The 24684-nt window shown below is 39.6% G+C and overlaps 1 protein-coding gene across 1 annotated transcript in view; it reads right to left on the reverse strand.

The window, feature by feature from the left end:
* Positions 1-24684, reverse strand: part of LOC124612492 (molybdenum cofactor biosynthesis protein 1-like) — a 63900-nt gene that overhangs the window by 16138 nt on the left and 23078 nt on the right. Inside the window, exons 5-6 of the mRNA XM_047140728.1 lie at positions 19247-19392; positions 14287-14372 (exon numbers count right to left, since the gene is read on the reverse strand). Coding sequence (XP_046996684.1) covers positions 14287-14372; positions 19247-19392 — 232 coding nt within the window. The remainder of the gene's footprint in view (positions 1-14286; positions 14373-19246; positions 19393-24684) is intronic.

The following is a 24684-nucleotide window of genomic DNA, read 5'->3' on the forward strand; positions in this document are numbered from 1 at the left end:
AATACTTTAGGCGAGAGAATTAATTTAATTGCCCTGCACGCACTAGATGAGCTCTGAACTGGCCCTGTTGAGATCCGCTATCGCTATAATTTTATAGGTATTAAAAAGAAACTTTACACATCTTCATAATCATAGCGGACCTCCAACCTATTTAAATCTAAACAACCTAGCCTTATTTATTAACCTACTTAATCTATCTCGCTTCCTTCAGTTTTGAGACGAAAACCAGAAAATCATGAATTTCCACTAAAATCTTAATATGTGAAATCCAAAGTACTGTTTTTATTAAATCATTATGAAAGATGAATCTAAATATAAATTTTGAAGTCTCTAGCTCTGTTCTGTTGCGCTAATGATTTTTCCAGAAAAACGTCCAAATCTCGGAAATGGCTGAAGTTATCGAACTGATATTTAACACACATTAATTTAATATTATTTCTGACATGCTAGAAAAGTTTTAGTTCATTTGCTTGATTTTTAAGGTATTGCGCAACATTTATGACGTCAGAGCTAGTTACAGCAGACTGGCTGACACTCAATGGAAACTGATGTGAATTTACTACAGCGTGAGTAGGCTGCTTCCCTACATCACCCTCTACTTAAATTTTTTGCTTATGAATGTTAATGAATGAAAAAAAATTTAATTACAAAAAGGGAAGCAAGAGTACAGTTTAACTCCCCATGAAAATTCAAAATTGAAATATAAACCTGTAGAAACATTAAAGAAAACTGATTACCTAAATTAATTATTTAAATTGTAGGCATGTTCACTGCCTTTTAAACAATGTCATTACTCAAATTTTTAAAGCAAAGTCATGAAATATTTTGGCATACATATTGCCTTAGACAAACAAACACATACAAATTGAAAAATTATGAAAATCTTAGATCCATTAAATACATTAAATACATCTTTACATACACAAATTCAAAGAAAATAACATGACACATAAACAGATGATTATCTCTTAGCAGTCTTTTTTAAACCTGAAAGAAAAAGTTCACAAATAATTTTTACACACGTGGTTGTAGCCGCTTTGGCTGGCGTCCTACACTTCCATTCACAAGGGTAGAGGAGGGGAAGTTGCTATGGTGTGCGTCCTTCACGTTCTCTCTAAATTACATGGGGAAAGGGGAGGGGTCACTGTGAGTTGTGTCCAAGTCACTCCACGCTTTCACGCAGCTACCAGGCTGCCATTATCTGGTTTGTCCTGTAGAACAAACAAAAAGAGTCCCTCAGACTCTGTTCACTTAATATCTGTGGGTGGGTCACAATGAAATGGGGATATATACATTTTATCCTTCAACATTTTTCTGGAACAAAGTTAACAGAACCTTTTCAATTTTACTCTCGTGGTTACTTAACTGTCATAAAATCGTTAAACAAATGGCTCAAAACGCCTTTAGTCATGTACTAGAGAAAATCTATGCTCAAGGCATACAGTGATGAATCATATTTAATCTGAATTTATTATTTCTGGGCCGGAACACTGAACCAATGCTCGGTACATCCTTGATACATTTGCATTTTAAGCACTTAACTGACTCATCTTTGATTACTTTATTCTTAGAGATAGTATGAGTATGATTAGTGGTTGTTTTCTCAGCTTCTTTGTACATGTGAGTAACTTTTGGTAATAGTACAGTTTTGAGTGTTCAAAACACACTACGTTTAGTTGACTACAAAATCCACTTATTGGTCCTCTGCTGTTGTCAGTTCCACATCTGCAATTAGGTACTTACTTACTTTGAAGTGTATTTATGCTGAGCTAAAATAATGTTTCACGTCTGTCAGTATGTTATTTATTTATTTTGCTAGTGTATGTACTTATTTAACACTCACTCTATTAATATTTAAAGCATAGGATAGCACATTTATTTCATATTCATAGTGTATTGCAGCTGATTAGTTTGCTCACGTGGCAATCCATTTCCACTCAATCGGACGCTGAAACCACAGGTAGTCTCTTTCAGACCTACCACTAAACTGCATCAAATAATTATGGACGAGCGTAATGCTATATTCCTTAAACCTATAGGACACCATGAGCTGCTCTGTCTCATTTAACATAAGGGTACCTATGGTCGCATTCACGCCTCCAACTCATAACCTCAATACATGTAGGTGTATCCTGTCACACACTACACTAAAATAATGGCCAGCTCCAACCTTATAAATACTTCAGGGACGTGTCCTTCACGTCTCAACCACAAACACTGTTCAATTCTATTATACTGCCTTTCCTTGCTACACAAGGTGAGTTTATCCTTACAACTTATCTGCATATATTTCATACCACTAAGCAATCTCTTTTACTATTTATTAGTCAGCTCTAAAGCATACACTAGGTCTCATTGACACTTCAGATCCTGCTTGTACATGAATTCATACATCTTTTTAAATTACTGTTGGTGGACCATTTCCAATAAAACAACACTTTGTAGTTACTATATTACCAGGGTACTATACATAATTGTTACTCAAATACATTTGTATCTTAATTACGTCATACTTCCCTATTGTTTGTCACTATTAGGTTTGTCACATTAGGTATTTTTCTTCACTAATCGGTAGATAGAATGGTTGCATAACTCATGGCTTGATAGCCATGACAGAAAATTTTCATGTCTGGAAAGAAAAGGTCGAAAATTTTAGTGGATAGGAAAGAGGAAGAATGAGTGAGACCTGAAAGGGAAAGAAGATCTCACACAGCTGGGACTGCACAGCTGCCACACTGTGTAGAGGTTACAGAACAACCTCCTCCCTACAGCATTCATTGGCTACCTATGAATCTGCCAGGTCGATCTGAAAATACTTTATGATGCCTTTTTAGAACCTGTCTCAGTTCTTCCTTTTGATTGCCTGAAATCCTATCGATTTCCTGCAATTTAGCTTCTATTTTGTCTAAAATAATTGCTTCTTCTTCTTCTTCTGTGTTCAACTTATTGTTATTAAGATTAACATCCTCGTCCCAATACCTCCTGTTTTTCAGAACTCGTATAGGCAGCTCCCAAGTTTCATGATCAGTTACTACATGTTTATCACTAAAAGGTACTATAATTACTCCGGTTATTGGCAAGACCATTTTTAACTGGCTTCTTTCAAAGTCAACAACACTCTGATATTTCGACAAGAAATCTATGCCAATTAAAACCTCAATACTGAGATTGTTTACAATTAAACATGGATGATCAATTACATTACCATTTATGTTAAAGGGTAGCAAAGCTTCTTGCTTTACTGTTTTTGACACCTTGCCAGTAGCACCAATTATTCTTAGTCCTGATACCCTCATTACAGTAAGTTTGTCTTTACCAGGTAATGCATCAAAGAAGGACTGAGATATTGCACTCACCTCACTTCCACTGTCTAAGAGACAACGTACATTGATACCCAACATATTCACTATTATTATAGGGTGGCTTATTCTAGGTTGTACAGGTGGTTCCTCACATTCATCTAGTAGTTCCTTTTGGATTTGTCTCCAACTAAAGTGATCAACATCTGTCTTCATTACATTTAGGTCACAGTGTGTAGGGGTTTCCTGAATTACATTTTCAGCTGCCTTTTCCAGTCTGTCTATTAATTTTAAATCGAAACACCGCACGACTTCATTACATTTAGTTTGCTGAACATGACCCAAATTACTATAGTCTGAGCGATTCTGCGCCTCCAGACCGGGCATAACATTAGTTACAGCTAAACCACTTTCACCATTATCGTCGGTTTCCTTCTCAAGTGACAACTGGTCACAGCTACTGGGTTCATTGACCCCAAACAGCCTACCCTCTACATTCCTACTTATCTCCTGTCCTAAATCTATTAGTACATTATCAACATCCTGCACAGGCACTTTAGATAAGAGCACATCATCCTCATCGTAAATATAAGCATGAATTTCTTCTGCTTCTTCACCTGTCAATTCAGTATTTTGTAGCTCATCCCTACTGTTACACTGCTGCGCCTTCTCTTTCTCTTCCCACTTAGAAAGCGTTTCTAACACGGTATCTATCAAATACTGTGAGTGATCTAATATTTCTGTTGTATCCTTAGGTGCTACCGACATTTCATCCATCTGTTCAGTTTGAGTATTCTGATCTGTCTTACCCATTCCCTTAACTACTGGCTTAGGAAAAGTAACCGCCTGGTGAGCGCCAGTGTCCTCATAGACGGGAACTAGTTTTCCTGCCTAGGTCTACTACTGTTTCCTTTATTTTCATTATAGTTAGCTGGCATAGCCTTACTTTCCGTACTGTTGTTTACATGCATATTTCTGTTTGGAACAAAATTATTATCCCTTGGACGCCATTGTTGGTTCTGATAATTATTTCCCCAATTCCTATCTCTCTTAGGATGACGAACACCTACTGTTCTGATGTTTACATTGCCATTTTGCTCGTTCCTAAAATTACTATTATTATTATTGGCATTACGGTTATTACGTGCTTGCTCCTCATTGGCAGCAACACGTTCTACACGTTCCAAATATTCAATGAAACGATCCAGATTGTCTCTAGGGGCTGATATAATTCTAGTTTGCCAGTACCATGGCAGTTTGGCTTCCAGACCTAGTATAATCATTTCTGGTTTTAGCTTTTCCGCCAAATGTGACAAACGTGAAATCCATGACCTAACAAACTCTTTAATAGATTCCTTGCCTGCATTGAAGCGTTTTCCACTCCAAAATTCTCTCAACACTTCATTTTGCTTATTGCTAGACCAATATTCATTAATAAAAGCTGTTTTAAATTCCGCTAAAGTTTTACATTTCAACATAACATCAGCTGACCAACGCATGGCGTCACCTGCTAAATGGCTTCTAATAAATGAGATTTTCTCTCGCTCAGACCAAGTTGGTGGAATCACATCTTCAAAATCGTTCCAGAAATCTAGCGGGTGGATATTTTTATCTGGATCGAACCGCAAGAACTGCCGACACCCGATAAAAGCGGCGTTTGCAGCTACAACTTGTTGTACACTACCATTACCAGAAGTTACTGAAGCTACTTTACTTTCAATGTTAGCAATGTTAGTACTGATATTTTCTACTTTCATTTCAACATTATCTACTCTTTGTACAATATGAGTAGTGTCAGTTTTGATTGCTTCTACTTCTGCTTGACATATGTTTACTTTTATATTAACATCTTTAAATCTATCTGAGCACAGTTCAGATTCTGCCTCGATCTTTTCTGTTAACTTGTGCTCCAGCTTCGCATCTTCCATTTGGAAGTCTTTGCGAACCTCAGCAACTTCGGATTTAACTGTTTTATACATTTCAGAAAACTGTTGAGCAACCTTTTTCTTAATATCCTCATGATTGCAATCAATTTTACAATTCAAACTGTCAAGATCCTCTTTCAACTTATTGCAACCAGCCTTGAAGGTATCGTCCATTACCTCCAATCGTTTATTAAAACTAGTTTGGCTGGCCACAATTTCATACTTTAATTCAGCATTATTGGATTCTAATTTATTGTCCATTGCCTCAAACCGTTTATTAAAATTTGTTTGACTGGCCACCATTTCAGACTTTAATTCAGCATTGCTGGCAGCTATTGCTTGTAATATAACATTTAAATCAACAGCCCCAGCATCTTTGGGTTGCTCACGAGCTGGCTTTTTATCACACTCAGGTGACGAAAAACTAGCTCCAACACCAGAATTATCAAAACTAACTGAAACTTCTGATTGATTAGTCATATCTAACTTCTCCTTCTTAAACTCTACCATCTCTGATGACTGTTTCATTTTTAATTCATCAGAGAAACTATCATCCACTAAATTTATCATTTCTACTTTCCGCTTTACTACAGGAGTCTCTATTATTGAATCATTGGCCCTTCCCACACTACTGCCAGGAGACAATACTTCATATTTCACCTTAACATTACTACTTTCATGCATATTTACACTCGAACCGTTGTCTGGATTTACAGTTCCCTCAACAGACATAGGTTCTGATTTAAGTTTAACCTCAGTTTCTTTTGACGGTTCCATCGCCGACAGTCTTTTAGTGCAGGTTAGTAAAATTTTTAACAGTTTTTCACTTAACTTAGTTCCTTCTGCACGACGTATGGCGTTGCCGGCGCGGCGTACCAGGATTCCTGATGCGACGTGGCACGTTAAACTGCAGACGGCTCTCCGACGGCTGTTGTGTGTTAGCGTGGCCCGCAATTGCAGGCTCTGCGTCGGCTGCTCCAGCGGACGACTGCGGTGCGGCGAGACTGGCTTCTCGCGATGCCGGCAGCACCGCTAGACTCAGTGCCAGCTCCGTCAATCCAGATGCGTTGTTAATCCAATTGCGTCGTCCACATGCACACGTAACACATTCACTGTTCTATACTCAGTTGCGTGTCGCATTTCACTCGCGAATCCGAATAGTTAAAAATCACTTTCACTTAGTTGTTTCCCGGCCGATGCACCATATGTGGGGCGGCGGATGTATAAGTTTGTAACAATAATAAAAAATCTGATTGCTGGATATATGCTTGCGTGTTGAATCAGTTTCTAGCTTTTAGAATGTTGTTATTGCTGTCTTTTGCCGTTCTCAACACTGGCTCTCTATTTACTCCGTGACCCCCAGAAAGTGATTTAATAAAACTTGGAGCCAGTAAATAGATATCCTAGTGCCCACTTTGCCTGAGAATGTTCTTATAGCTGCAGCTTATAGCTCTGAGGAATTAGGAGATTGTCCGGGATTTCTAATCAAAAACGGTTTTCCAAAATATTTGAGTATATTCTGAAATTCTCTAATAAAAACCACAAGTATCCCTACAACCTAACTAACAGAGCAGTTCAGAGTCTAATGCGCTGATGCAACTATAAATGTCCGAATTAAATGTTAAAAGAATGCTCGCCATAATTTGATGAAAATATTTCATCAAACGCCACGCTAAATATTTGGTAGAATGTCTGTCCCGCGACGGCACGTGAAAATACGACAATACGCAAACTGAAGCTAGTTAATGAAAATCATTCCAGAATTAACACTTCACATGAAATGTTCTCATGGTTCCGCGTATCTCTAGTAACTTAATACGGCACCCGAGGCTGTTTGTAGCAGATACACTGATGCGACGCGACTACCGACACAGATGGCGTGTCATTCAGCGTCTGGAGAGAACTGGGGCCTTGCTTCCTCGCGCAGTGTTCTTATATATAAAGCCGCGGTGCGGACGGCTGAGGGAACGCCTGATCAAATCCGCTATCCCGACTAGCCGCTGGGCTAGTAACGCACCACTTCAAGTTACATAATAATTTATAGCTTCTTTGGCTGATGGCCGAAGAAGCTCTTAATTTAAACGTGCATTCAGCACGCAGGTAAGTATTGATAATAAAATTTTGACGTGGCTAAGTTAAATACTTTAGGCGAGAGAATTAATTTAATTGCCCTGCACGCACTAGATGAGCTCTGAACTGGCCCTGTTGAGATCCGCTATCGCTATAATTTTATAGGTATTAAAAAGAAACTTTACACATCTTCATAATCATAGCGGACCTCCAACCTATTTAAATCTAAACAACCTAGCCTTATTTATTAACCTACTTAATCTATCTCGCTTCCTTCAGTTTTGAGACGAAAACCAGAAAATCATGAATTTCCACTAAAATCTTAATATGTGAAATCCAAAGTACTGTTTTTATTAAATCATTATGAAAGATGAATCTAAATATAAATTTTGAAGTCTCTAGCTCTGTTCTGTTGCGCCAATGATTTTTCCAGAAAAACGTCCAAATCTCGGAAATGGCTGAAGTTATCGAACTGATATTTAACACACATTAATTTAATATTATTTCTGACATGCTAGAAAAGTTTTAGTTCATTTGCTTGATTTTTAAGGTATTGCGCAACATTTATGACGTCAGAGCTAGTTACAGCAGACTGGCTGACACTCAATGGAAACTGATGTGAATTTACTACAGCGTGAGTAGGCTGCTTCCCTACAGTGTGCTTGCTTGTGTGAATGAATGGTGTGTATTTCTATTTCTTTTTCTGATGAAGGTTGTGGCCAAAAGCTTATGTGTAAGTGTCTTAACTGTGCCTGTCTGCATTTTAACGTGCCATCTTTATGGTAATTAGCACTCTATCTTTTCCTACACTGCTGATATTCCAACCTGGAGTTTCCATTGTTTGAACTTACGGTCTACTGTTTTATGTTGCAGTGCACTTCTACAAGTGTAATACACAAATGTTGCCTTAGGAAAGAGTCACAATAACATCCATGTCTACCGTTTGCTATTTTTTACGAAATAGCACATCACACTCGAAATTTAACTTAGCCAATGAAATAAGTTTGAAGATTTATTGTGTGTAAGAGACACGAGGGCCCACTGTGTGGGAAATGTGGGAAGTTCTGTGCAGAGATGGAGTTATCCACAGACGCAGTAAGTCTTGGGAGCTATACGGGTGTTTAAACATCGACACCTGCTGGGATGAGGGGCCACTTACTCTGAGGTGGCGCTGTGCCAGCAACGAGCTCGACCCATTGATTAGCACCACAGATGACAATGAGCAACCAGCTGCTTCTCTGTGCAGAGATATAAAATTTATCGATTTTGGACATCTTTTGACAATCTGTCACATGGAGAACAATGTTTACTCTGGCAATTTTAACACTAATCTAGTGTTCTGCAACATATTAATGTGAAATGTTGTCTATGATGTTGAAGCGTGTAAGTTAAACTGATATCTGAGAATTTGTTGTTTTTGTGGCATTATCTGGAAAATGGCCTCTCTTGCAGCTCCAAGCATAAATGTCAAGTGAAGAAGAATAATTAGCACAGCACACTGGAACCGAGTAGGGATCCGGTTTACTGCTCGGCCACTAAATTAGCATATCGTGAGTACACCAGAAGAGACGCTGTACACACTTGCATATACTACATACACAAGTACAAGCATCGATGAAGCTACTGCGAAACTGCACTCTGTGTGACTCATCACTACATCAGAATACTGTAAATGTGGTGATTCCAATTTCTTAAGGTCTCTTCCTGTTTGTTTTCATCAGTAGGATCTTATTTTTCAAGTATGTGGGAATCCAATGAGCTGCCTGTTTGGATACATTCTTTCTGTATGTCCCACAAGTTGGATTCCTTGGAGACACATTGTAACAAGAGCTTTTAGGAATTTGCCTGGAGATTTCACACTGGGTTCTGTGTGATGTATCCCATCCTTTATTCTTGGACCTAAGATTTTTACTACAATTTTACATTCTTCTAATTCAGTTTGCTGTTTTCATGTCTTGTGCTGGACAAAGAGTCTCTCTCATGCATAAAGAAATTCTAATTTGATCACTGTTGTACAATGTTAGATTTTAGAGTTCCAGGAAAAATACTTTTAGTTAACTGAGAGACAGTTTGTACTTTCTGAAGTCTGGATTCTATGGCCTTCTTTTCATTATGATGTTCAGTGGTCTTTTTCACCAAATTATTTAAACTATTTAACACCGAATACTATGTCATTGCCTATATAAGTTCACCCAGTGCCATTTTGGTATCAGCCAAGAATTTTTTCTCCAGGTGAAATTAGTAGTCCAATTTTCCTAGCTTGCTCCCTTAATATTTCAAATTGCTTTAGCATATCAGTGATGTCTTTGTCAATTAGTATTATGTCATCGGTATAGGTTACACAATATAATTCTATCTTTAAGTTTACGTTCTAGTCAGTGTAATAGTGCACCTGCTCTTCTCCATTATCTTACAATTTTCTTAGGGGCATAGTTGAATAGCAATGTGATATGCCATCCCATTTTCATATTCTTATGTCTGTCTTAAATTACACTGCTTGAAAAAAAGTGAGACACTCAGAAGGTGGGGAGAAAACAAATTGAAACATAGCTAATTTAGAGGGTATGTGATGTTATTTCAGTGATAACAAAACAGAGTCAAATTTACACAGAACTTATCAGTTTGAGCCCACTTATCAATACAGCAATGCACCCTGTCTGGCCTGGACAGTGCGGGAGGATGTCGTAAAGCTGCTGCATACCCTCCTGAGAAAGGTGATCCACAACTGTTGTAACTGGACATTGCAATCATGGATACAGGCAGTGGGATGGAGTTGACGTCCATGTTGGTCCCATAATGTTATATCAGGGACAGATATGGGGATTTTGCTGGCCACACGAGTATATCAACATCACACAGACAATTTAAAGAGACACATACTACATGTGGACAAGCACCGGCCTGTTGAAAAATAGCACCACAATACTATTACACACTGCTGTACCATCAGAGTTCCCACGGCCATTACAAGCCGTGACCTGAAGTCATACCCAATGGCTCCCCACACCATGGGATTCCTTTGTGACCCACCCCCCCCCCAAAATGTGGAAGAATGGGACCTCTCCCCATCTCCCCGGGTAACTGTCAAACTTCTCCACGATAGTCATTTGGAGCAGTGCAGGACTGGGACTCATCAGTGAACATAATGTGACGCCATTCGTTAGCAGTCCGTACTTCTTGATCATGGCACCACTTCACATGCAGTCATTTGCTTGGGTGTTAATGGCAGCCTATGCGCAGGACGGCAATTCCATAGTCTGGCTGCTCCTAGCTGTATGACACAGCATGTTGCAAGGAGACTATTACAGTGAACTCCTGTTTATCCGAAATGATCAGGACGGTGGTCAGTTCCGATAACGAAAATTCCAGATAAATCAAAGTCCCCCTGTTTTCACATGTGAACACTCCAAATTGCGTCAATATTGCGAAATACGATCGTAAAACGTGCGTAGGGTATGTAAAACATTACTGATATGGTTGCAAATAACCCTACACTTTTTTACTGAAAAAATTGTGTTGACATGTTAAAAAGGCACCAAACTATGATTGAAAACTCAAAGTTTTTAAATGCTGTATAACAAAGCTCGTTTATTTTGCATTCTTACAGAAAAAATCTCCCTTATTTGGCAGCAGGAAAAAACAGGAGTTTTAATTTTATTACCTACTCTTTTGAATAAAAAATAAACTACTGAACAAAATTATGAAAGAAATCTAGAGATTACTCAAAGGAACGAAAAGTCTGTCCAGAGGAACTTTCAAGAAAAGTAAAAAAAAAAAAAAAAAAAAAAAAAAACTTTTTAAGTTATGGACATAGAAGTTCTAGGATGCTTCATTAGAGTTTATTTTTTGGTAACAAAGTCACGAATGCCTTTTTTTCTTTTTTTTTTTGCTTGAGAAACTATTGCTGCAACAATACATCTCCAACGTTGAAATCAAACTATTTCAGGATAAATCGTCTCCTCCTGTTGGCTGATGTACTCCAGGGCAGTTTGGATCACTTCGTAACAGAATGTGTGAGGAATATTTTTCTCTGATTCATCATCAGAAACATAGTCTTCTAACGCTTTATGATCGGTCACAATTTGGACGATTTCATCCTCAGTCACATGAAAAAATGCCATTTTCCATCCACTCTTCAATGTCTTCGAAGTGTGTGTCTTTACAACCAGCTTCTCCAGTAAATTCACCAAAATTATGTCAGCTTGAGTTTCGGTGTTGTCTCCTCCTTCCCACCACTTAGGTTGCCTTACGATCTAAGAGTTTTTCCAAGACCTAACAAGAGGAACTGGAGGAATTAGATTCCAAGCTTCAGCAATCAATGAATGACACTTAAAACATCAATTTTTTTAAGAGCTTCCACAAAATCATCTGCAGCATCAATCACACCTATTAAGTATTCCAGCATCTTGTGTCTGTAATGTTTTTCCATCGCCTCAAGAATACCTTGGTCCATCGGTTGACATAGAGATGTGACATTTTGTGGAAGAAATACAACTTTGATATCCCCATCTTGCAGATCACCTGGGTGAGAAGGAGCATTGTCCACAAGAAGTAGCGCTTTTCAAGGAAGTCCTTTTCCTTCCATGTAATTTACTACAGCTGAAACAAACTCTGCCTGGAACCACTCTCTGAAGATGGCACGGCACTGTTCATACATGCCTTAAGACTGATTCGTGTACCTCAGTGGGAAAGCTGGTTGGTTGGTGTCTAAATGCTCTTGGTGTTTTGGATTTGCCAATTAAAGTAAGACACAGTTTATGATTGCCAGTGGCATTACTGCAAGCGAGGACAGTAAATCTTTCTTTGATTTTTTTGTATCTGGAAGCCATTTCTTCTTCTTTAGAGGCAAGGGTTTTCGTTGGCAGCATTTTGTAATTCAACCCAGTTTCATCACATTTGTAAAGTTGATTGTCAGTATAACCTCCTTTGTCAATGATTGTGTGCAGTTTCTTCTTAAAATCAGCATAGCAGCTTCATCCCCAGATAATGATTTGGCACTGATGGCAATTTCATGGATGCCATGCTGCTTCTTGAAATGAACCTGCCAGCCATTACTTCCGAGGAATTCTTGCTTCTTTCCTTCTATCAGCTCATTAGCTCATTTTGACAAATTAGAGGACCTGAAACTGACACACCTTTGGCTCTTATTTATTCGTGCCACAAAAATAATGCCTCTTCTAACTGAGGATGTGCACCTTTTCTCATTGTTTTTCAAGATTTCACTGCGCTGCCCAATGCTTGGATGGAACAAAAATTTTTCAATTCCTGATCGATTTGTCTTCCGATCAGTAATTGTACTCCTACTCTGCAGCAACTTTTGTGGGTGGCTCACCAGCATCAATTCTCTGCAAAGTGTGATGCTCTTTTTCCAACAAGATCACATTCATTTTATGTTATGTGCCCTTAGTCACGTTCAGTGTTCTTTTTACAGACACTCGACTGAGTCCTTTATGGTTTTTGGCCCCTTTTATCTCTGGACACTTTAAGGCACATAGTGGGAGCACAAAACCTCAAATCAGACACACACAAATGCACAACTTGACAACACTCGAGATGCACTAGACAAACTTTTGATTTTTGAAACCAGGCTGTGGCAGCCATCAAATGAAAGCATTCGATACATCTATGCCATTTCCTCTGTTCTACCCAATCCCACATGGCAACACAACAGGGTGTTGTACGTTCACTGTTAAACACTCAGCTTTGATGTACCGACAACAAGTGGAAAGAGTTAGGCGGCGCACTCTAATTGTCAGTTTCGACAGGCCTACGTTGCGCTCCATAGAACAATACTGTATGTACTGTACTTCCAAGGAGTTCCAATAGATGGCAGTGGCATGAAACCATGCAATACGAATAAGAAACGCACTAGAGCTTCAACCAACACACGCACGAATTGACGATACTTGGACTTTTGACACGCACCAGTGCACTGATTAGCAGTAGATTGCCAAAAAACACCAGCAAATGCTTGGCTCCAGGTGCACGCAAATTGAAACTTGTCAAGTGTCAATCTAGCTAGCCAAAAGTGTAGCTGCACAAGAGTTTACTGTACTTGTTCTCAGATGGCAGTCACAGACGTGAACAGGTTACAATGTACTCAGTACACTACACAGTGATGCTCCCTTGTAGTGGTCTGATGTAGTCAACTGGAACATTGATGATGAGTAAGCCCTTACTTTCCAACATCAGGCCACTGTCAGATCCAAATACTCCAAAAATACAGATGTTGCAAGGTTTAACCAGGGGACCAAATGGACATCCACAATGAGGTTTCTTTCAAACTCTCATCAGATAATGCTGTCTCACACCAATATGCAGCACCTTCATATCCTCCAGAGTGATGATTCAACATCTGACGCTATTCACATCCCTTATATACCACACGATGCTTGCTAAACAGCAATAAAAAAAAAGAACACTAATGAATAATGAAGGAAAAGACAGACTGTTACTTACCATAAAGAAGATACCTTAGGCTGCAGATGGGAAGAATTAAAAGACACTTACATAAAGCTTTCAGCCACAGCCTTCATCAGTAAGTAGTAATCTGTCTTTTCCAACATTGTTGATATTCCTACTGGAGTTTCCATTGTTTCAAGGACACTGATGCTTTTCTGTGAGTGTTTGCTTTATGATGTTTTCTGCATTTTAGCTTTTTTTTAAAAAAGAAAAAAAAAGAAAGAAAGAAAGAAAAAAAAAGAAGATTTGTTGCTGGAAAACTTCTGAAGTCCAATAAAGGAGTTACAACAGCCATATATGGTTATCTGGTGGACCTTGCAGAACCAAATTCTAGGGCTGAAATATACTGTTGACCAATGGGCATTAATCAGAATGAATACTAAATAAAAAATTAAATTCAAGTTTACACAAAAAACACAGGTTCTATCACTGTTGCTTTTCATTCTATTTTGCTCTTATGTTTGCTATGACTTGTTAAGCAGAAATTTTCTTTCTATCTACAGAGTTACATTTGCTGTAATGTATCTTACCTCCATGTTGTTTCTTCTTTCTTCTCACTGCTGCCCCAATCATGGAAAGCAAGTCATCCTCACTGCATTTGGTTCGTATTGCATCTCTGAAACAACAGTTAAAACACCCGTTAAACAGTACCAGGCAATTACCACACAGTGAAATGTTGGTACACTAAAAAGGAAGAAAAACTTTGCAGAAATCTTCAACAGTAATCTTGTAGTCTGCAGTAGGCAACAGCAGGATAACAAACCCACTGGACAAGAATGGGAAAGTCATGATAGAAGTTACTTTTATTTTTATAAATAAACAGGTATCTTACACAAATGCTCAAGAGTATACATAGGATCTCGGGCTGAAGAGGTGGAGCAGAAACTGACATTAGTTTTGTTGAAGAGGGAGTACTGGAACACAGCACAATTTCTTGCAAAATGAAGCCAAATTTATTGATAAACTCTTAATTAATTGCCAAGCTCACTAATGTGACCATTTTATAACAGGTACTTACTGCTTGGAGTATATGTGACTTTTCAGGCTTGCCTAATAGATCTGTTGCAAAAACACTTTGGGTTCCCCACCAGATAACATTATGCAAGTCCCTCCCTCAATATTTCAGTGACACAACGTTTTGGCATCTTCAGGTGGTGGTGATTTCCACCATCACTGCTGCAAGATGCAACTGGCAATTTCCACGTGACAGCTTTGAAATTTATCATGTGGATGACTATGACCATCATATTTAGAATTCAGAGGATTTCATAGAATACCTGAAGATGCTTAAACTAGAACTTTCAGATCTTTTAGTTAGCTCAAATGTTATATCATTACTTACAAAAGTGCCCCTGCAGCCCTCATTAGAGGTTATTAGCAGCAAGTTTGAGAAAGAAATTGTGATGCTGTTTAAACATGTGCATACCTCATCCTATTTCTTATGTAACACCAACTACTTTAATCAAGTGGACAGTGTTCCCATGGGAGATCCTGTATTTCCCTTAGTAAATATCCAACATTCCTCCTTCTGGCAGAATGCTGAAGAGACATTTGTGGTGTGGCCCACATAATACAGACACTACCTATGTCCCTGCAGCATTTGCACTCGCTCCAGCTGAATATTCAGTTCACTGTGGAAGTACAAAAAGATAGCAGCTTACCATTCCTGGATGTCACGGTTAGAAGAAAAGCTGACATAGCACTGGGGCTTAGTCTCTACTGCAAACTGATACACGCAGAGTTATATTTGAGGTCCAAAAGTTGCCGTCACCCTGCACAATGTGGTAGTGTCTTACACTTCCTGGCACATAGAGCACACGTGATTTCAGATACCGACAGTCTGCCTGGTGAACTGTAACACCTAAGAACAGTGTTCCAGCAGAATGTTTATTCTTGTAAACAGATTTGCAATGTGTTCTGAGCAAAGCAAGTTCAGTGTAGGGATGTAAATGAAGATACTTAGACAAGCACTGCAAATGGCTTTCTTGCCATATTTCAGTGGCATGTTTTCAAAATTAAAAGAATCGCTAAGAGAAACAGAATCAAGTGTGTTTTTCGTCTACCAGCAAAACTAAGGAATTGTTTGTGTTCAGTTAAAGACAATCTTGACCTTAGAAAACACAGATCATATATAAGATCTGATGCCATTATGGGAAACCTTATATAGGGCAGACACCTCACATTGTGCAAGAACACTGTGTTCAACAGCGCTGACAAAAATGCCACCCAGTAAATTAATGGTAGCAGAGCACTGCCTGAATACAGGGCACCACACGTTTCCCAAGAGGACTGAAATTGTATCCTCAGCATCATCACTCTAGGACTGTGTTTTTAAGAATGAGGCATGTATCCATACGGTGGGCAATCTTACCAACAGGAATATGGAATTTTGACTAAGCACTGCCCAGAATCCAGCACTGACTGCCATGAAATTAAAACAGTAGAAACCAGATCCTCCGATGTATGACCTGATGCAGTACCTTGCAGAGAGTTAATTCAGCTCTTAACCACACGAGTGTCCAGAAGTGCAGTCATTGCCCACAACACATAAGCAGAAGGCTACTATGAATGGCATTTCCATCCAACTGGGAGTGCCTGTCCACACATTCGTACTCCTGCTTCTAGCCTGACAAATTTCAATTCTGCTGTGCGAATATCACCAGCCACATCTTGCAGCAGTGATGACAGGACCCACCACTACCTGAAGATGATGAACAGTTGTGTTGGTGAAATATTGTGAGGCTTGGACAAAGTTATTCAGTGGCAAATCTGAGAAGATTTGTATACATTATTTTTCTGTGACGCAGGTAATGTGCAGCAAAATGTGATAACTTTCTGCATTTTCCTTTTTGTACATTTCAAAATACCCCAAAAATTGGTGAGAAACACTGAACATATGACATAACCAGATGACACACCCCACAGCATGTGCAGCAGTCGGGGTTGAGTGTAAATGAATGATTGAGCAGTGCAATACTTTCATTTGAGTAAACAGAGCAAATTTCGAAAACATTTTGTAAATATGATCTGTTGTAAATGTAGATGTTAAAAATTATTGTCCCTGCTGTAATCAAGCAAAAGCAGTTCTGATTTTGTGTTTATTGCTTCTGTCCCTTCTCTTGTTAGTAAAGAAAACATAGGTCATTTAATGGCGATGATGCTATTCTGAAGTTTATACTCATCTACTTGTTATGCAATATGGTAGGTTTTCATTGTACTGTACTTTGCAAGAAATCAAGGAAACTGCAAGACCGGTAAATAAAATAATAAACTTCTATATATAAAAATAAAGATGAGGTGACTTACCGAACGAAAGCGCTGGCAGGTCGATAGACACACAAACAAACACAAACATACACACAAAATTCAAGCTTTCGCAACAAACTGTTGCCTCATCAGGAAAGAGGGAAGGAGAGGGGAAGACGAAAGGAAGTGGGTTTTAAGGGAGAGGGTAAGGAGTCATTCCAATCCCGGGAGTGGAAAGACTTACCTTAAGGGGAAAAAAGGACAGGTATACACTCGCACACACGCACATACCCATCCACACATAAAGACACAAGCAGACATATATATATCTGCTTGTGTCTGTATGTGTGGATGGATATGTGCGTGTGTGCGAGTGTATACCTGTCCTTTTTCCCCCTAAGGTAAGTCTTTCCGCTCCCGGAATTGGAATTTTACTATCATTACTTTTTTTTTTTTTTTTTTTTACTTGTACCACACATATTCCACACGGTTCATGCTCACTCCTTCAATGATACTGCCCATCCTTCTCTAGTGTGTGAGTTGTCCCTGCTTTCCTGCGTGTTTGTTGGTTTAAACACCCTTGTTTCAAAAGAGAGTGACAGCTTAGATACAGTCTTGTCAACATTTTGTATTTTTATTTAGCAATTATTGTTTGAGCCTTATAGGTGAATGTCACAAGATATTGTCAACCACTGCATTCACTAGATGGGAATGGGGTTCATGGGGTTCATTTTTTAAGTTGCTGTTATCTTTTTCATCCTATCTTGGACTAGCTTTTCCATACTCCCACTCTATTTTATGTAGCCAAACAGTTATCCGCCCTTGCAAACTTGCTCCTTTACTACCAAGTCAACTAATACTGGGCAGCATAACAGAAGTTCCAATATCCAGTCTTTCACCACAATTCACCTACACACACTTTTCACTCACTGATTTTCTTTTTTCAATGTCATAAATATTTTGCTTTCACAGGCTGCTGTGCTTTGAACATAAAATTGTAGGAACATCTGCCTCACATGTCTTTTTTTTTTTTTTTTTTAATTAAAGAATATGTTCCTTGCTTATTCCTATTTGCTTCTGATACATTTCCATTCTCACTTTTATTTTGTTTTGATCCATTTCTTTTTTCTTTGATAGACAAGTCAAACAACAATGGCAATATGTTGCAGCCCCCTGTGTTTCACCCTACTTACTATGAACTTACTTTTCTTAGCTTCCAATTTTATTAGTCATTTGGTTTTTAAGATACTTAAATTAATTGTTTGACCCTGTATTTTTATATCTTATTTTACCTTCGGTTGATAAAGGATTTCTGGTATGCTCACAAAGAGAGAGCTGATTCTTCCCACCCCTCACCCCCCTTACCATGTCCTGAAACAAACTTATCGCCAAGTCTTAGTCTAGTCATCAATTTAAAAGTGTCAGTTGTTGGTCCCATTGTCTAATAATTTGTACATTTATACACATGAAGTTCCAATTTTTATTTGGAACATATAGACTCTGATAATCATGAATCACAGTTGAAATGGCTCTGGGCACTATGGGACTTAACATCTGAGCCAAGGCAGGATTCAAACCTGCGACCGTAGCAGTCGCGCAGTTCTGGACTGAAGCACCTAGAACCGCTCGGCAACGGTGGCTGGCGAATCATAGTTACCATCACACGGACAGAAATACTGTGTTAACTTTAATACAACACAGGGACATAGCCAAAAATGTCTTTACATAATTTCCAGTTCTGATTACTTTCCTTTAATTTAATCTCACAAATAGGTTAGTGTAACATGATGCTGACAGAGGCAAATTATATATACTCACAAATTATTTAGCTAGAGGTATCTGGTTTGTATGTCTGGGAGGGAGGAGGGTGCAAGCTGAAAACTTCAAGAAAAGATTACTCATTTCATACCTGCTGGATTTAACTGCAGTTTATCTCTTCCATATACCAACCACATACCTAATGTGCATGGCAAACAGTTTGAAAGTATTATTCTATACTCAGCATTTGGAAATATCAGTTCCTTCATGAGAGAGGAAAGGGGGATAAGTTTCTGAAGGTCTCAAAGGTCACTCGGACTCCATGACTAATGTGAGGACAAGAGGAACGAAAGTGTCTATAAGAAGTTTTGGAATTTCACCTCCTGAAGGTAAAATACTGATCACTCTGTCAGTCTTCTAGTAATTTTATGGTTTCCTCGCATGAATTTTCACTTGGACATGATTATTCTATGTTTCATCACTCACCTGAGAGATATCTCTGAATACCCAAAGAGACACACCTCCAAATTGCCATCAGCTGTTATCTGTAAACGGTTGCACGTGCCACAGAAGTGTTCACTCATTGAGGTTATAAATCCCACACGTCCCTTGAAGCCCGGGACATGGTATGCCTGCAAAAAGAAATTGGAAGAAAATAGCTACTGCTGTTGTGTAAATACTATAAATGTGTTGCTCACCAAGTGGAGGAAGGAGAAAATGTGCATTAAGGGGAGTTTGAACGCCCTATCCTGAGAATGTTAAATTTGGTGACTTAACTTCCCCGTATTTCAGGAACAACTGTAGCCATTGACAAGAAACTTTTACAGGACATTAAACTATATGTTCTGAGTCTTACAATAATTGCATTTCAGCCACTGCTTTTGGAAATGCAATTTTTTAATTACACAGTTAAAATTTTGTGTACTTTTTTGTATGTTATTCTAAATAATTTTATTTATGCATAATATTATGTTCTTCTTTTAGTTCAGAAGACTCAGAATACGTATGTTATTACTCCCTGAAAATTTTAATTCGCTACTCGAAGTAGTTTCTGAGATTTAGGGAAAATGCAAGAGAAAATCTAAATTTTCAAGAAGAGTTTTTAAAGTTTTAATAGACTGTAACTCAATATATGCTTAACATTTTATTTTTAGTCACTCAGAAGCACCCTGCACCATACTGTATATCATCCTCTTGACCTTTTTTAACTTTTTTCTTGTTTTCTTCTTTCTGGACTCCGTAGTGGCCAACTGTGCTGCATACAGTGCTTTACCATTGCAAACCTTGTCCATCCATTCAAATTCTCTGATGCAGTTTGCTCCAGAATTAATTCCCATATGTTGTAGCACTTTCACGCTACCAATGTTGCCATCATTAAAAGCAATAACAGCATGACTGACCCCCACTTTAGTGTCTTCATTACAAGAAAAACATTTTTTGGTCTACATCTACATCTACATCCATACTCCTCAAGCCACCTGACGGTGTAGGCTACCTTGAGTACCTCTATTAGTTCTCCCTTCTATTCCAGTCTCGTATTGTTCGTGGAAAGAAGGATTGTTGGTATGCCTATGTGCGGGCTCTAATCTCTCTCATTTTATTCTCATCGTCTCTTCGCGAGATATACGTAGGAGGGAGCAATATACTGCTTGACTCCTCGGTGAAGGTATGTTCTCGAAACTTCAACAAAAGCCCGTACAGAGCTACTGAGCGTCTCTCCCGCAGAGTCTTCCACTGGAGTTTATCTAACATCTCCGTAATGCTTTCATGATTACTAAATGATCCTATAACGAAGCATGCTGCTCTCTGTTGGATCTTCTCTATCTCTTCTATCAACCCTATCTGGTACGGATCCCACACTGCTGAGCAGTATTCAAACAGTGAGCGAACAAGTGTACTGTAACCTAATTCCTTTGTTTTCGGATTGCATTTCCTTAGGATTCTTCCAATGAACCTCAGTCTGGCATCTGATTTACCGACGATCAACTTTATATGATCATTCCATTTTAAATCACTCCTAATGCATACTCCCAGATAATTTATGGAATTAACTGCTTCCAATTGCTGACCTGTTATATTGTAGCTAAATGATATGGGATCTTTCTTTCTATGTATTCGCAGCACATTACACTTGTCTACATTGAGATTCAATTGCCATTCCCTGCACCATGCATCAATTCGCTGCAGATCATCCTGCATTTCAGTACAATTTACCATTGTTGCAACCTCTTGATATACCACAGCATCATCCGCAAAAAGCCTCAGTGAACTTCCGATTTCATTCACAATGTCATTTATGTATATTGTGAATAGCAACAGTCCTACGACACTCCCCTGCAGTACACCTGAAATTACTCTTACTTCGGAAGACTTCTCTCCGTTGAGAATGACATGCTGCATTCTGTTATCTAGCAACTCTTCAATCCAATCACATAATTGGTCTGACAGTCCATATGCTCTTAAATTGTTCATTAAACGATTGTGGGGAACTGTATCGAACGCCTTGCGGAAGTCAAGAAACACAGCATCTACCTGGGAACCCGTGTCTAAGGCCCTCTGAGTCTCGTGGACGAATAGCGCGAGCTGGGTTTCACACGATCGTCTTTTTCGAAACCCATGCTGATTCCTACAGAGTAGATTTCTAGTTTACAGAAAAGTCATAATACTCGAACATAATACATGTTCTAAAATTCAACAACTGATCGACGTTAGAGATATAGGTCTATAGTTCTGCACATATGTTCGACATCCCTTCTTGAAAACGGGGATGACCTGTGCCCTTTTCCAATTCTTTGGAACACTACGATCTTGTAGAGACCTACGGTACACTGCTGCAATAATGGGGGCAAGTTCCTTCGCATACTCTGTGTAATATTGAACTGGTATCCCATCAGGTCCAGCGGCCTTTCCTCTTTTGAGTGATTTTAATTGTTTCTCTATCCCTCTGTCATCTATTTCAATATCTACCATTTTGTCATCTGTGCGACAATCTAGAGAAGGAACTACAGTGCAGTCTTCCTCTGTGAAACAGCTTTGGAAAAAGACATTTAGTATTTCGGCCTTTAGTCCATCATCCTCTGTTTCAGTACCTTTTTGGTCACAGAGTGTCTGGACATTTTGTTCTGATTCACCTACCGCTTTGACATAGGAGCAAAATTTCTTAGGATTTTCTGCCAAGTCAGTACATAGAACTTTACTTTCGAATTCATTTAACGCCTCTCGCATGGCCCTCCTCACATTACATTTCGCTTCGCGTAATTTTTGTTTGTCTGCAAGGTGTTGGCTAAGTTTATGTTTGCTGTGAAGTTCCCTTTGCTTCCGCAGCAGTTTTCTAACTTGGTTGTTGTACCACGCTGGCTCTTTTCCATCTCTTACGATCTTGCTTGGCACATACTCATCTAACGCATATTGTACGATGGTTTTGAACTTTGTCCACTGATCCTCAACACTATCTGTACTTAAAACAAAACTTTTGTGTTGAGCCGTCAGGTACTCTGAAATCTGATTTTTGTCACTTTTGCTAACCAGAAAAATCTTCGTACCTTTTTTAATATTTCTATTTACGGCTGAAATCATCGATGCAGTAACCGCTTTATGATCACTGATTCCCTGTTCTGCGTTAACTGTTTCAAATAGTTCAGGTCTGTTTGTCACTAGAAGGTCTAATATGTTATCGCCACGAGTCGGTTCTCTGTTTAACTGCTCAAGGTAGTTTTCAGATAAAGCTCTTAAAAAATTTCACTGGATTCTTTGTCCCTGCCACCCGTTATGAAAGTTTGAGTCTCCCAGTCTATATCCGGCAAATTAAAATCTCCACCCAGAACTATAACATGTTGGGCAAATCTACTCGAAATATTTTCCAAATTATCCTTCAGGTGCTCAGCCACAACAGCTGCTGAGCCAGGGGGCCTATAGAGACATCCCATTACCATGTCTGAGCCTGCTTTAACCGTGACCTTCACCCAAATTATTTCACATTTCGGATCTCCGTCAATTTCCTTCGATACTATTGCACTTCTTATTGCTTTAAACATGCCTCCCCCTTCACTGTCCAGCCTGTCTCTGCGGTATACACTCCAATCTGAGTTTAGAATTTCATTACTGTTTACATCTGGTTTCAGCCAACTTTCTGTCCCTAGTACTATGTGGGCATTGTGACCGCTTATTAATGAGAGCAGTTCTGGGACCTTTCTATAGACGCTCCTGCAGTTTACTATTAGCACATTAATATTGTTATTCCCTGTTGCATTTTGTCTACTCTTACCTTGCCGCATCTCAGGAGGTGTCTTGTCGGGCCTAGGGAGGGAATTCTCTAACCAAAAAAACCCACATGTGCACTCCACATATACTCCGCTACCCTTGTAGCCACTTCCTGCATGTAGTGCATGCGTGACCTATTCAGGGGGACCCTACATTTCTCCACCCGATAGCGGAGGTCGAGAAATTTGCACCCCAGATCTCCGTAGAATCGTCTGAGTCCCTGGTTTAAGCCTTCCACTCGGCTCCAAACCAGAGGATCACTATCGGTTCTGGGAACGATACTACAAATAGCTAGCTCAGATTCCACCCCGCGAGGCTTTCCGCCTTCACCAACTCCGCTAACCGCCTGAACGAACTGAGGATGACCTCTGAACCCAGACGGCAGGAGTCATTGGTGCCGACATGAGCAACAATTTGCAGTCGGGTGCACCCAGTGCTCTCTATCACTGCCGGCGCGGTCTCCTCCACATCTCGGATGAGACCCCCGGCAAGCAGACAGAGTGAACACTGACCTTCTTCCCCGACCTTTCCGCTATTTCCCTAAGCGGCTCCATCACCCGCCTAACGTTGGAGCTCCCAATAACTAATAAACCCCTCCCCCCATGTGCCTGCTCGGACCTTGCTGAAGGAGTGGCCACATGTCCACTCACAGGCAGAACGGGCGATGCCACACGGCCAGCCTCCACACTGACCCTCCACCTTGTGCGCCGCGAATGCCGCTGAACCCGCCACTCCCCTTGGGAAGAGGGTGGCACAACCGCGCCCGGTATCCGCAAAGATGTGTCGACAGCAGGGTCAGTGGGTGAAGCATGTAACACCTGGGGTGTACCATGCAACGCACCAGACTCACCACTGCCTGAAGACGGCTAACCGCGGCCATCAACACGTTCAGCTGTTTGCGAACAGTGGCCAGCTCCTCCTGTGTCCGTACACAGCAGTGTCACATCCTATCCATCTTAAGAAATCAATTTACTGTAGAGAGTTAATCAACTTATAACTAGACTGCTAATTCACTAAAGGCGGCTGATAGTTGACTAAACTGTGGTTACTAGACACTTCCTGTAGAAAACAATGAAAATAGCACTACCTGTCTCTGGACTGTATTGAAAACAATCACTAGCACTACTGGTACTATGGCTGACTAAACGGACTTTCTCTGACTGTATTCAAAACAAACACAAAATCTATGGAACACTATTACTAGCACTCGACAATTAAAGCTTCCTAAAAGCAAAAACACACGGAAGAAGAAGTTACAAGTAAGAAAAATAGAGTTAATACTTAAATCAGCATAGCTCGCTGCACAGCAGACGTGACGCAGATGGCAGTTACGACGACACTGACGCTATAAGATTATTGAACGACTCATTGGGATTTTGAGTCTGACAATGCAGACACTTCTTCAATAATTCAGGATTGCCAGGTCTCTGTAAACAGGTTTTATGATATCCACAACTGCTGCTGGGATATAATGTTTATGGCTGTATGACCTGTTTGAGTACTGGGCATTGCGGTAATTGCACCATGAACCAGATCCAGGAGGGCATGACCAACACATTCCAGTTCTGTGATAAGCTTCTCACCATAAGGCTGAGTGGCTACTACACTGTTATATGCATTTGAGTCTGCACAACCTAAGAACTTAGTGTAACACACTCCCCTTT

Source organism: Schistocerca americana, chromosome 4 (assembly GCF_021461395.2).
Source record: "Schistocerca americana isolate TAMUIC-IGC-003095 chromosome 4, iqSchAmer2.1, whole genome shotgun sequence".
Classification (NCBI taxonomy): Eukaryota; Metazoa; Arthropoda; class Insecta; order Orthoptera; family Acrididae; genus Schistocerca; species Schistocerca americana.